Source organism: Xyrauchen texanus, chromosome 23 (assembly GCF_025860055.1).
Source record: "Xyrauchen texanus isolate HMW12.3.18 chromosome 23, RBS_HiC_50CHRs, whole genome shotgun sequence".
Classification (NCBI taxonomy): Eukaryota; Metazoa; Chordata; class Actinopteri; order Cypriniformes; family Catostomidae; genus Xyrauchen; species Xyrauchen texanus.
In genome coordinates, this window is record NC_068298.1 from 13,658,735 (window position 1) to 13,672,216 (window position 13,482).

The 13,482-nt window shown below is 39.7% G+C and overlaps 1 protein-coding gene across 1 annotated transcript in view; it reads right to left on the reverse strand.

Moving 5' to 3' along the window:
- LOC127617337 (protocadherin-11 X-linked-like) overlaps nt 1-13,482 on the reverse strand; it is a 233,656-nt gene that overhangs the window by 122,792 nt on the left and 97,382 nt on the right. Inside the window, exon 4 of the mRNA XM_052089326.1 lies at nt 5,512-5,571. Within this exon, the coding sequence (XP_051945286.1) occupies nt 5,512-5,571 (60 nt within the window). The remainder of the gene's footprint in view (nt 1-5,511; nt 5,572-13,482) is intronic.

A 13,482-nucleotide genomic window follows, 5' to 3' on the forward strand; every position in this document is an offset into this window, starting at 1 on the left:
CCATTCCTAGTGCCTGTGACACAGACTCATTACCATCTCACCCTACATGAGGAAAATGACTACCTTTCACAGATGGATCATTATACCATGTTGGAGGGAATACCTTATAGCCATAACTGTGTATAGAGCATAAGCAATAAAGGCTCCTGATGTTTTTGTTGTTGTTGTTTTTTTTCCTCAAATATGAAGATTGGCTTCCTTGTCAAAACAGGAATGAGACACATAATGAAATCCAGATCCATAAACAAATCAGGATTCCAAATGATTGATTAATTGCATGTTACGTTGTCTGAAGACTTCTTATTTTGAGACTAAATACAGAGGGAAAGCGAAATTAGAGCGCAGAAATTATTCCCATGGTAACACACACACACAGTTTTTCATTTTCACTGAAATATTTAGTACTTGACATGACTTTGATCAGCATAGAAGATCAGATGAGTATTATTGGAATGGATCCTCTCTAGCATTATCTTGATGCAGTATACTTCAAGTGAATTTTGATGTCCAGTACCAATTTTCTATGACCCCCCTTTTGATTCAATGTGCCCAATTTGTTGTTTGAAACTAATCTATCCAGTGGTTCCTACAAAAATACATTAAGATCTATAGAATGTTTTCATGAGTACAAAAAGTAGATGGCTCCATCGATGTAAACTTGCTAAACAACATTGATGCATGATGTGGTGAATAAGGACTGAAAAAATTGTTTATTTGCTGTTCTTAGTTGCTGGTTGGATTTAGAGGGGTTTTGGGCACTATTAAGCTAGCCAGGCTGGGACACAAGCTGACCGACTAGCTAGCTGAAGTCCAACTTGGCCAAACAATGAAACCAGCTTAAACCAGTAAATACCAGGAAACCAATTTAGGCTGGTTTAAAAATATATATATTTTTCCAGCAAGGAATGGCAGGTCTTATTTCTAACTTAAAATATAAAATGTCTAATATTAAAACTTAATATCTTATTTCACAATTTAAGTTTTTCATCTCAGGAAAATAGCATTCCTCCAGATCAAGACTCTGTTTTAAATTAGACTCGCTTCAGAAGAAAATTAGGTGAATTCTGAAGTTTTCTGCAGGATTTCCTCTGAGAGCCATAAGAACAAAGAAACATAAGAGCATTATTAAAAAGCTCAAAATACGAACTAAATGACCCCTCAGTGCCTTTTTCTCCATACAGCACAATCAGCAGATTACCTCCAACTGAATACTTCATGATTTTTTCATTTCCTGTCACAAAATACACAATAATGGTATAAAACCAGATTATGTTTGATGCTTCTATGTTACAATAAAGGTGGTTGTTGTATCATGTAACGTTAGACACAATAACCAAGTAGCAGCAAAAAGCAAATCATTTGAATCCTAATGGATGGTGTTGCGTTATAAATTATCGAGCTTATTCCAAGCAGAGCTTTCAAAAAATTAAGAGGTTAAGCTATGTAGTCAGGAGGCTAATGCATGGAAAAAGCCTTTAGACCCAAGCTGAACTAAATCCAGTGCTCACAATGACACCCCATTAACGGGATGGAGGACACCAGGAATGCCTGCATCTGAACGCTGAGCGGATTTCCATGGGGACAGGAGTCAAGCACCTTGGACTCCTGGGTACCTGCACACTGCCACCTCCACTGATTTGACAAATGATTCTAAATCAAAGGGCTGCACACAGATTTAGCTTAATTGATTAGACAGCATGCAGTAAAACCCCTGATTGGTTTAACTAAGATGAGAAAAAGTGCCAAGTTTCCTAGTATTGTGGGGGCGGGGGTTAACTCCTGCCTTCTTTTAAAGTATGACTGATTAATATTAAAATGCGTATAAAACGAAACAAATTCATTCATTAATCTTGTTCTAAAGCAATAAATCATGCAATCTGAGTGCATTTACAACTGTAATTCCAAAGGTCATTATTGCTTTCATCTCTTCATTAGTTGGGTCAACCACAGCCAGAGGGGCAAGTCTATGAATGTGGTACACTGTACACAGACCACACATTAATATGGCTGTAAAATAAAAATAAAAACGATCTGCCAATTAAAGACACCACATTAACACTGCTTTTGTTATTACCATAGGAGAACACAGCCAAGTCCAGGACCAACCCTGAAGAAAAAAGAAACAGCATAGCTTGTCACCAGAATACAGTTTGTTCTGTTTTGGATTTTGATGTGCTGGTGTCTCCTGCAAGCTTCTTAGCTAGCTAAACCAGTAAGACTTAGTCAACCAGCTTCACCAAATTTTTGCTGGTGAACAGCATAGCTATATTGGTCTAGCTGGAAACCAACAAGGTACAGTCATGTAATGACAGCAAGATTAGCATGTGAATTTAGCAATATTTACCTGAACTAATCCTACAAACAAAGCACACCACAGATGAATAATAAAAAAAAGCTATAAATATCCTAAATACAGATGCATGCACACACAAACCGCAAGAGTCCTGCAGCGCGGTGTACCTTTTCTCTGTTTGACATGAACATGCTGTGCTAGCTAGTGACAGGCTCAGCATAGCCCTGCACCCAGAGGTCACAACTGACCTTTTTAAGATTGTGAGTTTTTCCAGTGCTGCTACATGTTTGTCTTCAGATGTCCATCAAAACTTCCCCAGGCATCACGCTGGGGCCGCGTGTGGGTTCAGGCATTTTGTGGCTTGTCTTCCAGGATCACGCCCACTCCCTCCAGAAAGGTATATATGTAAGCAGAGACCCCTAACGCAAAGCACACTGCCTTGAGTTTTACATGCTACAAAGCTTAATTGCCACATGACTAGCCTGTTGTTGAAATGCTGGGAGGATTTCGATTTATTATCTGGTATGAATCATTTTGAAGATGTGCTTAGTCACCACCGGTTCTCCAAAGTTCAAAATATCAACTCCAGTAGGAATGTGGAGGAGTCATGATGCGAATTTCAAAGTGAGGAAATGGAGAGTGCAATGACACCCCTCATGGCTGCATCAAAATCTCTGGCGATTGCCTTGCTGACTTCACATAAACCATTTTTGCATATGAAGGCACCTCGTAAGGATGCTGGTTTCAGACAGCCTTCCAAGGCACCAACTGAGCATTAAACATAAAAGCAAATATTTAGTTACTGCAATGCTTAAATCACTCAAAATAGAGTCATACATAAAAATAAGTGACATTAATAAAATATTTCCTGCTCATTCAGATGCCATGCTTATTTATTTATTTATTTTACCAAAAAGCGAATGTTCACATGAAGGATTTTGGGAGATCACAGTCAGCAAAGGCTGGGTCTACAGTATGCTGCCATCAAAAACTGACCACACTCAGTAGACCGTGTGATGCAAATATCTTAAATCAGATGTGCCTTGAGGCCTTTCTGCCTCCATTTACAGCCTCCAAAGGCAGCATTTTTTAGCTTTTGAATGCACCCTGTGTGTCTGTTTGTATGAAGGGGAATGTTGGTCACACCATGCTTGGATGATGGCTTGTGCCAGGGTTCTGCATGCATCACACACAGGGAGGGAAGGGTCAAATTCTGCTCTCAATCTGCCATCTGTTTTGCGATCTCAACGGGGAGGCTTCTGTGATATGGCACCTCAGCATTCCACAGAGCCGCTAGGGTTTATTCAATGCCTTGATGAATAGAGTTTAAATACCTGCACAATATCAGATGGGGTCATCCATAGAATCTCCAGAAGTAGATGTGCCCACACTAATGCCAGACAAATGATCACTTCCCTCAAGTCAGGGCCATTTCATCAACGTTAAGTACCAAGGTGTGCCATCCTTCACATTTTAAAACAAGTCTGAAATTGGGAATCTCTCCACTTCACTATTGACCTACTGTGAATAACACTGGCTGCAATGAATTACCGCTGAGCGGACAAAGCACATAATGAAAGACATTATTGGGGAATTTAACAATGCTCAGGCCTCAGGGAATCCCAATATGTAATGTATGGCCTTTGGAGTACAATTGCTATGGAAACAAGAAGTCCTGGGTGACCAAGTTGCCCACCGGACACGTTAATCATCTTCACTCCAATCCTGGCACAGCAGAATTTGTCTAATGTGTCAAGCAGCAATTATGTATACTTAGTGCTCTCTCCACCCCCTCTGCCTTGCGCTCTCATTTTCTTTCTCCCTATATCTTTCTCTTCTCCTCTGCTTTCTGTCTAATAACTGGGCTTTTAAAAGCTCTGTTCATTAGCTCGCTTTCATTGTGAATGCATACAATACCACCAAAGAAAATAGGAATGGTCTTAGTACCACACTGTATGGAATTCCTATTATAGAAATAATATCCAAGCCATTACACTTTCATTTTGTGCTGAGTGACACACTAAGTTACTCCATTGCTCTCTTTGCATATTGGTTTGTGCAGATCACACATACTAATGGGAGGCAACAAGATATATTATGTTCTGCTGGTCGCAGGGAAACTGTAACGCCATCACAAAACAGTGGCATTTAAGGAGAGCTGACATCAACATGGGAATTGCAACACTCTCCATATTTCAAGGACAAAATAAACCAGCAGGTAAGTCCGAGCGCATCAGCACTGTATACAAAATGTTATTAGAGATGATCTCGACAGGGATGAACTGCACAGGCTTTTGTGAAGGACAGGTCAGCAATTAAAGCCCTGTTGTGTGCCAAGAGGCTCAGGACAAAGTTGATTGCCTTTTCATAAATCTTAAAATGAGCACCAGTGTGATTCTGGATAATGCAGGGAGACATAGTTTGCAGCTTTTCTCTTGTAGGATCAAGTCACATTAGATGGCACACAGTATATCAGGGGTCGCACACTTAATACTGTGGAGTTTGACCACTTGCAGACAGGCTGTCAGATGTGCTGATGCCTGTCTTTCACTGACTTTTTGAAGTCAGTACTCTTGATCTAGCCAGTCAACCAGAAAAGGACATGAGCACTTTGCCACATTTTGAGGTTAGTGGACTGACAATAGTGTGAGATTTTGCAATATAACACATTGTGTGTTTCTCACAGTGGCCAGGCAAAAAGCTCAAAAGCAAAGGCAGACGGCTTTTCAGTACAAAATGTATTTTTCTTTGTCCACACAAAGCACATGGCTGATTCTTGTCGGTGTTTTGATAAACTCCTCAGAAAAAAAAAAAAAAGCATGAAATCACAGATAATTATGTATCTTGTAGCAATAGTACGGTTTAATTCAGGGCCTTGTTTCCAATCAAAGATAAGGTACAAAAACAATAAAATAACAATTATTTGTAAAGGAATAGTTCATCCCAAAATGATTACTTCAAATCACTTACTCAACCTCATGTCATTCCAAACCTATATAAATGTTAGCCTTGGGGGTTGGGCTATCCCTTTAAATGTTATACAAGCAAAAACAAAATACATTATGAAATGTTCACAGGAAAAATAGCATGTCTGTTAGAAAAATGTTCATTGATACATGATCACCAAATATGTTCTATTTTTTAACAGAGATTTGCAACAATGTGAAGACTTTACTGCTTAATGAAAACACAATAACGTTAGTAAGACAGTGATTTACCTTATGTGGGCACGTGGCTGGGACAACAGGGAATGTTTTATCTGGAGTCTGGCTCTGGTTCTGCAAGAAAAACAAATTAATCTGTTAGTTGTTGTACTTAGAAAAACAAATGTTGCATTCAAGTGTATTTGCTATAAATTGCATGTGCTTTGTAATAAGGCAGAACAAAGTGACTGTAACATTGAGAAGACTATGATGTTGTGAGAACCCAAGTTCAGTATTTATTTACAAAGTCAAGACAACCAATCACAAGACTGAACTAATAACAAGATAAAAAGACAATATACACATTAACCAATGACATAACAGAACTGATAACAGGATAATAAGACTCATGAACATAAAACCAATGAGAACAAGACACATGAAACAAGAGAGGATCACATTAGGGAACGGGGGATCACATCACATGACACAAGACAATGAAACAGGAACATGAAATAAAAATAAATACATTTAAAATAAGAGTCAAAGACAAAGACACTATACAGAACATGTTACAGTGGCCTATTACAAACACTTATTGAGAAGAAATAGAAATGCCAATTGAGTGAATAAAGGTTAAGTTCATCAATTTCTGGTAGTGAAATACCTATTCCTGTGTCCACTCCACTCAAAACACCAGGATAGCACAGGCCTCATTACATATGTACCAGATCTCAAACAGTATTTCATTAGCCTATTACCATATTGTAAATATGCTGCTACATCAGGCCGATACATGAAAAGCAATACTAAAAAGGTTGCACGTAGGTAAGTCAACAAGGCAACAACAGATGGTCCTGCTGTTTGTGATTATGCATGATGCAAGGCCTCTACACACTGACAAAGGTAGCATAGGGGAAAGTGACCATCTTCAAGTGACCTCACATACATATGAGGAACAGTAGAGGACCAGTCAAGCCTTCGCAACAGGGGACAAACATCTCTCCCTAATACTTCTGGGATGCTCGGTTGATTCCAAGCAGGTGCTGCCAGTCATTGTCTCATATTCATTTATCTGTTCTTTGTAGGACTAATGCTTTCTGACACTAATAATGGGTTCCTTATGGTATCACCATGAGAGATAAAACATTGAGCGGTCCAGACTTCAACATATATATTTCATCAGCACTTAGTCAGCTTCAATGTGGTAACCTTACTTCACACCCGCTGGCTGGTAAAAGACACTACATGGTCAGCCCTAGGCATCTGAGATAATAGAAAGGGTTTGGTCTCATCTTGCAAAGACAAGACTTTTACTAGAGACATGGGCTGTATAATTCTATTCATTTTTTGTGCATTCAATCAAATATGGAATCACTCCTCTCCTCTTCAACCTGGCTCTTGTGCTCCTGGAGACAGTTTTTACTTTAATGAGCTTGTTTTAAACAATACACGATATGGTAACCTGAGCGGCGCTGGCACGGGAAGTCAAGTGTGGGGAGACTAATAAAGCACACATTTTCCTGGTTGCAAGGGCAGCTCAGAGGACATGTTTATTCAGAAGAGCTGCTGTCAGCATCATTCGCATTGACCTGTGTCTGCTCTACTTTGGTAAATCGAAACATCTGTTTAGCTCTCCATTAAGAAGAGTAGGATTTGAAGTCAATTGTGCCACATGGTTTTATAAGTGTTGATTTGTCTTAGTCATGTAAGCCACTAATGGAGGTTCTTACCACTGACAAAGATAACAAAAAAACAAAGTGAAAGAAACACTGTAAAAATATTAACAATGATAAAAAGAAATAAATATTGGTACGCTATAACATTTAAAAATAGTTGTCCCAAAATTGGAATATGGGTTAATGTGGTACATAATTTTTACCATTGATCTAATATGGCTATATTTATTGAATGCTAATTGGGTCCAATTCACTGTTGTTCGACTGGTAGAATATGGTGCTAGCAGATCATTGGTTTGATATCCAGAAAAAAATAAAATAATTATAATAATATATATATATAAATGCAAACATTACACAGTTGTTCACCTTCAAAATGTGTTTAACATATTAAGAATTTGTATTACATATAAAAGTTTACTGAAAGGCTCACTCAGTCATTTGTCTCCTCATTTAAAAAAGTTTTACTTCTTTAGAGGCAGGAGGCAGCCATGTTAGCATCGCATGACCAGCTAAATACTACTCACTTAATCTCAGTAACTGCCTGGTTATTGGACACATGTATTAAATTAATCCTGACTTACTGGGCATAGTGAATTTCTACAATGGCATTGGTAACTGAAAATTACTGTGTTTGAATGATGCAGCATCCACGCCACTAGGTGTCAGTGTAAGCCAAGGTAAGCCACTTCGACATCAAAAAATCACTGAGTGCATCTTTAATATTATTTTACTTAATATTAACTTATTAAAAATGTAATAATAATAATAAAAAAAGAGTTAACTGGTTCAATACAAGTTAACCTCAATCAAACGCATCTATGGCATAATATTGATTACTACTGAAAAAAAAAATAATCTTTGGACTCGTCCCACACTTATTAAAAAAAGCTACAATTGCAGTTACAGTAAGATGCAACAAAAGCGAATGAAGCTAGTCCCTAAATGTTAAAATACACACTTTTGAAAAATACAGAAACAAGATGTAAGTATTTTACTGTATGCATTAATATGATTTTAGTGTGAAAATATCAGCGATTTAAGCATTGTTACAGTCATGCATTCAATCATTTCATTCTAAATGCATGACTGTAACAATGCTTTTTGCTTTCTTTTCAAATAAACATGCAATGCACTGTCTGAACCCGTAACGTCCCAATAGAGTCAGCTACAGATTTTAGATGCAACCATTCACTAAACATGTTTTTAGCTGGAGAGACCTCAGTTACTGCATAGTACAGTGAACAAAATCTCTCAGGAAATATTGCATTTGTGTTAATTCTTTATTTTCTGTTTAATGTGTGGCTCAGCTGCGTTTAATTATTTAATCTGACAGGTATGGTGTGCGGAGTGTATTAACTTGTCCTGCATGTTTAAATAATATATGATTCCATTAAAATCTGACATGGACGACAGACACACACATGCCACTGGGGCTTAATTCATTCACAGGTACACACACGCACCATTATCAGGCAGTGTTGACCCAGTGTGTTTCGATGGAATGCCCTTTCTGTGCTGTGAAGCTAAATTATATGTTGCACTGAAAGCCTAGGCTATGCAAATTCTCCATAACTACACCGGTAAAAGCAGATGACTTGAATGGCCTGCTGTTATTACAGAGGGTGGTTAACTCTAAAATAACTGCAGATGAGTTGCTTTTTAAAAAAAATATTTCCTGTCAAAGTTAGTCAAATAAACAAAATACCAGAAAATACCTTCTTATTACATGTAACATCTCTGCTTCACAGCACGGATACATATACGTTTTTATCGGGAATCCAAATTGCTAATATGAAACCTCTGCTGTTCCTCCCAAAAAACAAGAAATTATTTCTACACCTCACTCTGCTGAATGTTCCTCTTGAAATGGTCATGATGAGAGAGAAATGAGAGAGAGACAGAGAGAGAGAGAGAGAGAGAGAGAGAGAGAGAGAGAGAGAGAGAGAGAGAGCATTTGGCTTCAAAGAGCCGTAATCTCCTTGCCAGCAGTGTTGAGGCTGACTGATGCTCAACATGCCATCGCTATAAATGGGTGATCTTTGAAATGACAGCCTCCCACAAGTACATCAAGACACTGAAGCTTCTTGCTCCTAGTGTGCTCATTTGCTAAGCAGTGTGAAGCCTCTTCTTTTAGACTGGTCTTGAGTGCTGGGAGAAGTCTCAATTAGACTTTTGTAATAAGACAGGTGTAGAGGCGGGTGTGTTGGGATCGAGTTTGCTGGATCAGTCTGTACCAGTGATTGGTGCTAAATTGGTTTTGCTTCAGGATCCATATATAACAATGGACATCAAGTGTCACCTAAGTGGGTATTTACACTTGGTCGCATCATACGTTTTTACTGATCAAATTGCTATCCTGTTAAATAAGCACATTTAATTTACACTTGGCCACATAAATGTGTCTCTCCCAAACGGATATAAATCCGATCTTCAATCCTTTCGCTATATGAAAATGAAACAGTTCACTTCCATTATTATGGTAATGCAGGGCAGTGAATATAAAGATGTTTCCAAGTGTCTTTGCTTAGTGCATGTGTGTCTGTTTGTGTGCACGCTGTGTAGTTTTCCTCCGGGGTTTGTCGTAGGTAAAATGTGCCATGTGCGTCATCTACACTTATTGTCAATGTTTCATTTCAGTTTTGTCAGCGATCTGAATAAAATAAATTACATAAAAAATTTCTGTTCCCCGTCTGTCGCTCACTTCGATGTTGTGTCGAAGAAGCGACTCTGATCTATGAAAAAAGGCCAATGAGAAATTGGCAGACAGAATTTGCATGTCCCGCCCCCGGGACATACGGGTATAATGTCCTGCCCCCGGGACATACGGGTATAAAGGCGGGGAAATACGTCTGTTTCATTCAGAAATGTTCTTTGGAGCCAATGGTCATGTATGCAGGGAGCTGTGAGTCACACACCTGTTCCTCTTACCACTGAGCGATCTGCTGTTGGATCAACGGCACACTTCAGCGGCTTTCTCCTTCTCTGCACGGCAGTGCAGTTTGCCCCTGGGCGCTTCGACAGCGCAAACTAAAAGAGTTGTTTGTTAAAAGAGTGATTTTTCTCTAAAAGAGTATTTTTCTCTAAAGAGCAATACATAATGAACGTCCTTTTCAGGACGAGTCTTTATAAAGATGCCTTTCCGTCCCTGTATAGTTCCTGGATGCGGTAGAGTGCTCTCTGCTTCAGACGGTCACAGGCGCTGTCTCTTGTGTCTGGGCTGCGATCATACCGAGGCAGCGTTTGTGGATGGTTCATGTTCTCACCGCAAGAACATGACCATGGCAAAGTTGCTGTCACAGCTTTCTTTCAACCGAAGGAACGCCACTTCGCTCCTTCTTCCCACGGGATTGAGGATGACACGGCTGGTGATGGAGGAGATCTGGGGATGGCAGAGGGCTCGGTTTCACCAGGTACACCCCCGCGAACCACCCGCCCCCCGGCACGCTCGTTGACATCCGTCTGGGCTCGAGGCAACAGCGGCTCGCCTTACAGCCAGCCTGCCTATCCTCTGGAGCCCCCCGAGCTGGATGAGCTCCCGCTGCATCGGACGCGGATGACTCGTCTGGGCTACCGCCTTCGGCCAGCACGCCCAGGCTGAGGCTGATGCCCAGATGGCCGACATGCTTGCCAAGGCCGCTGCAAGCATGGGGTTGGACTGGAACCCTCCATCCTCCCCACAGCTGTCGCGGCTGGATGATTGGTACCTTAGGTCTGCCCGCCGCTCACAGCCATGCACCCTCTGGTCCCTTTCTTTCCGGAGGTGAATGATGAGCTGACGACTGCATGGAGAGCACCCCTCTCCACTTGTCACAAAGCCCCTCGCTCATCCGCTCTCACTACCCTCGACGGCAGTGCGGCCCACAGGTACAGGTGGATAGGGTGGAACTTTGCCCAGTAGTTCTCCGCGGTGAAAAATCAGACGGAGGCCATCGCACACATCCTGCCCCACCACAAACCTGTCGCCATGGGCCATGCCCTGTCTGCTCGTCGAGGGCATCCTCCTGCGGCAAAGAAACGTGCAACCGTGCCTCAACCCAGGCCCAGCTCTCAGCCCCTGGTTCAATACAAGCCGCAGGAAGCACACTCATGCTTTTACACAAACACACATGCGCACACACACACACGCACACACACACAAAACTGTCTCCTTAGGCCATAATGAGCTTGCAATGTGTTTTTAAAGGATTAGCTGCATTCAAAATCACATTTCATTCTCTAGCTGAGCAAAACAAAGTAGTACATAGTAAACATGTTCATTTATTATTGTTTTGCAGGGGATTAAATATAATGCATGGACATTTAATCACTACTAATCTAATATCGTTGTGCATTTGCATGCATTTCTTATGAAATCTAAAGACAATGACTGGGATACAATACACATTGTATATGCAACTTCACTGACAAATGAGCTAATCAATTTCCCCTATTGTCGGTATGATAAAAATGCTATATTGATGGTGCTGGCAACAGAGAACCTGAAATAACCCACAAATAATTCTGTTTGCCTCAAGAGATAAAAAGCCTCAGGCTGAGAATTGGCAGGAGCGAGCACCAAAGTACTTTTCATCTTAAAAGCAATCTTAAAGTAAGGGGCTGACGTCCTCACATTAACTTGTCTTCTCCTATACACACCAGGTGGGGCAGACTCATCGCGATATCTGACGACTCCCATTTAGTGCTCACAAACAAGAGGACTGTTCACCCAAGGCAAAATCAGGCACAGCCTGGCACACTGAGGATGCTTTGGCCCAGCAACGTTCTCCTCTCACACACTAGGAGACTTTATTCTTGTTACTTCCTGGCTGACACTCAAGAGCACTGAACGTTAAATAATTTGCACACCCATCACACACTCTTGATTTAGTTGTCTCCCATTATGAATTGTGAATTATTTTGCTGTTTTTAAAAACCAAAAAATTTGAAAAATAAAGGAAACAACAACAAGACCCGCATTTTCTCCTCTGTGGGATTAAAAAAATGTCTGTTTTTTGAGGATTATCGGATGCTTTTGATCATGTGACTTCCATGTTTTTGATCTTGCTGCACACTTAAAAACACAAAAACCTTCTCTCTCCAGATCTAAGCAGTAGTGGCACCACATAATGTGAGAACAGAGTGATGACAGCTGAATAAAATAAAGAATGTTACAGGCCTAGAAATAGCCTAGTTTACAATGAAACAGTCAGAGTAACGCGTTAGTGCCTGTTACAGTTGTCAGATGTGTAATTTTTAATGCTGCAATGCTTATGCGTGCTGAATGTCTGCCTTTGGGTTGGTCGAATCATTCCCTATATCTGAATATCCCTATGCACACTGTGCCAAAAGCAGTATGTCAAATGAGTAGGTTGTCCAAAAAAATTAAAATAAAATCAGTATTCATTAAACAGTAGGCGAACAATAATCAAATGACCTACAGCATCTGCTGAGATTCTGAAATATGCAACCAGAGGACACTTTAATATATCCCATAAAGCCATGAGAGCTGGTGAGATGATAGATTTTAAAAGTAAAAAAATAAACTATGAGCCAAGTGGCTCTTTTCAAGTGAAAATTAAATCGTACAAAATAGTTTTTTTAAAGGAATGTTCCAGGTTCAATCTCAATGGACAGCATTTGTGGCATAAGTTTGATTACCACAAATAATAATTTCAGCTCGTCAATCATTTTATTTGTTATATAAAAAAAAAAAATGGCATTTACAGTAAGGCACTTACATTGGAAGTGAATGGGGCCAATTCAGAAACGTTAAAATAAAATTTATTTCAAAACTATAGTCACAAGATGTATACATTTTATGTGATAACATGATTTTAGTTTAATTAAATTACTTACTAATCTTATGAGGGTACAGTTATTTCCAATATTACAACTTTGTTGACATGATGATGCAATACCAGAAAAGTGTAAAACCTGTAGGTGTTTTGATCATACTAAAATCATGTAGAACATAAATTGTATTAAATTAAAATCATGTTAACATTTATATTGTGTTGTGTTTTTAATGCTTGTGTTGCATGAGCCTTACTGTAACTGCCTTTCTTTCCCCCAATAAACGAGGGCTGAATCTAAATGGTTTACTGTGACAGTCAACATTATGCTACAAATGCTTTCAACTGGGCCTACCTTGTATTGAAACCTGAACATGCCTTTAAAAACAACAACTTGCTTAAAATTTGAGTAAATTGCTTTTGTGGTTGTTGTTAGCAGTCATGGGGAAAAATGGATGTACTATGTCCGTGAATGTTTTTACACTACACACCTGCATACCTAAAGAAATTCTACTTCATCAGTGGTCAATAACTAAGATCATGATTATGAGATTCAGAACATACTATATGAAAGAAAGGGAATTTAGATGCAG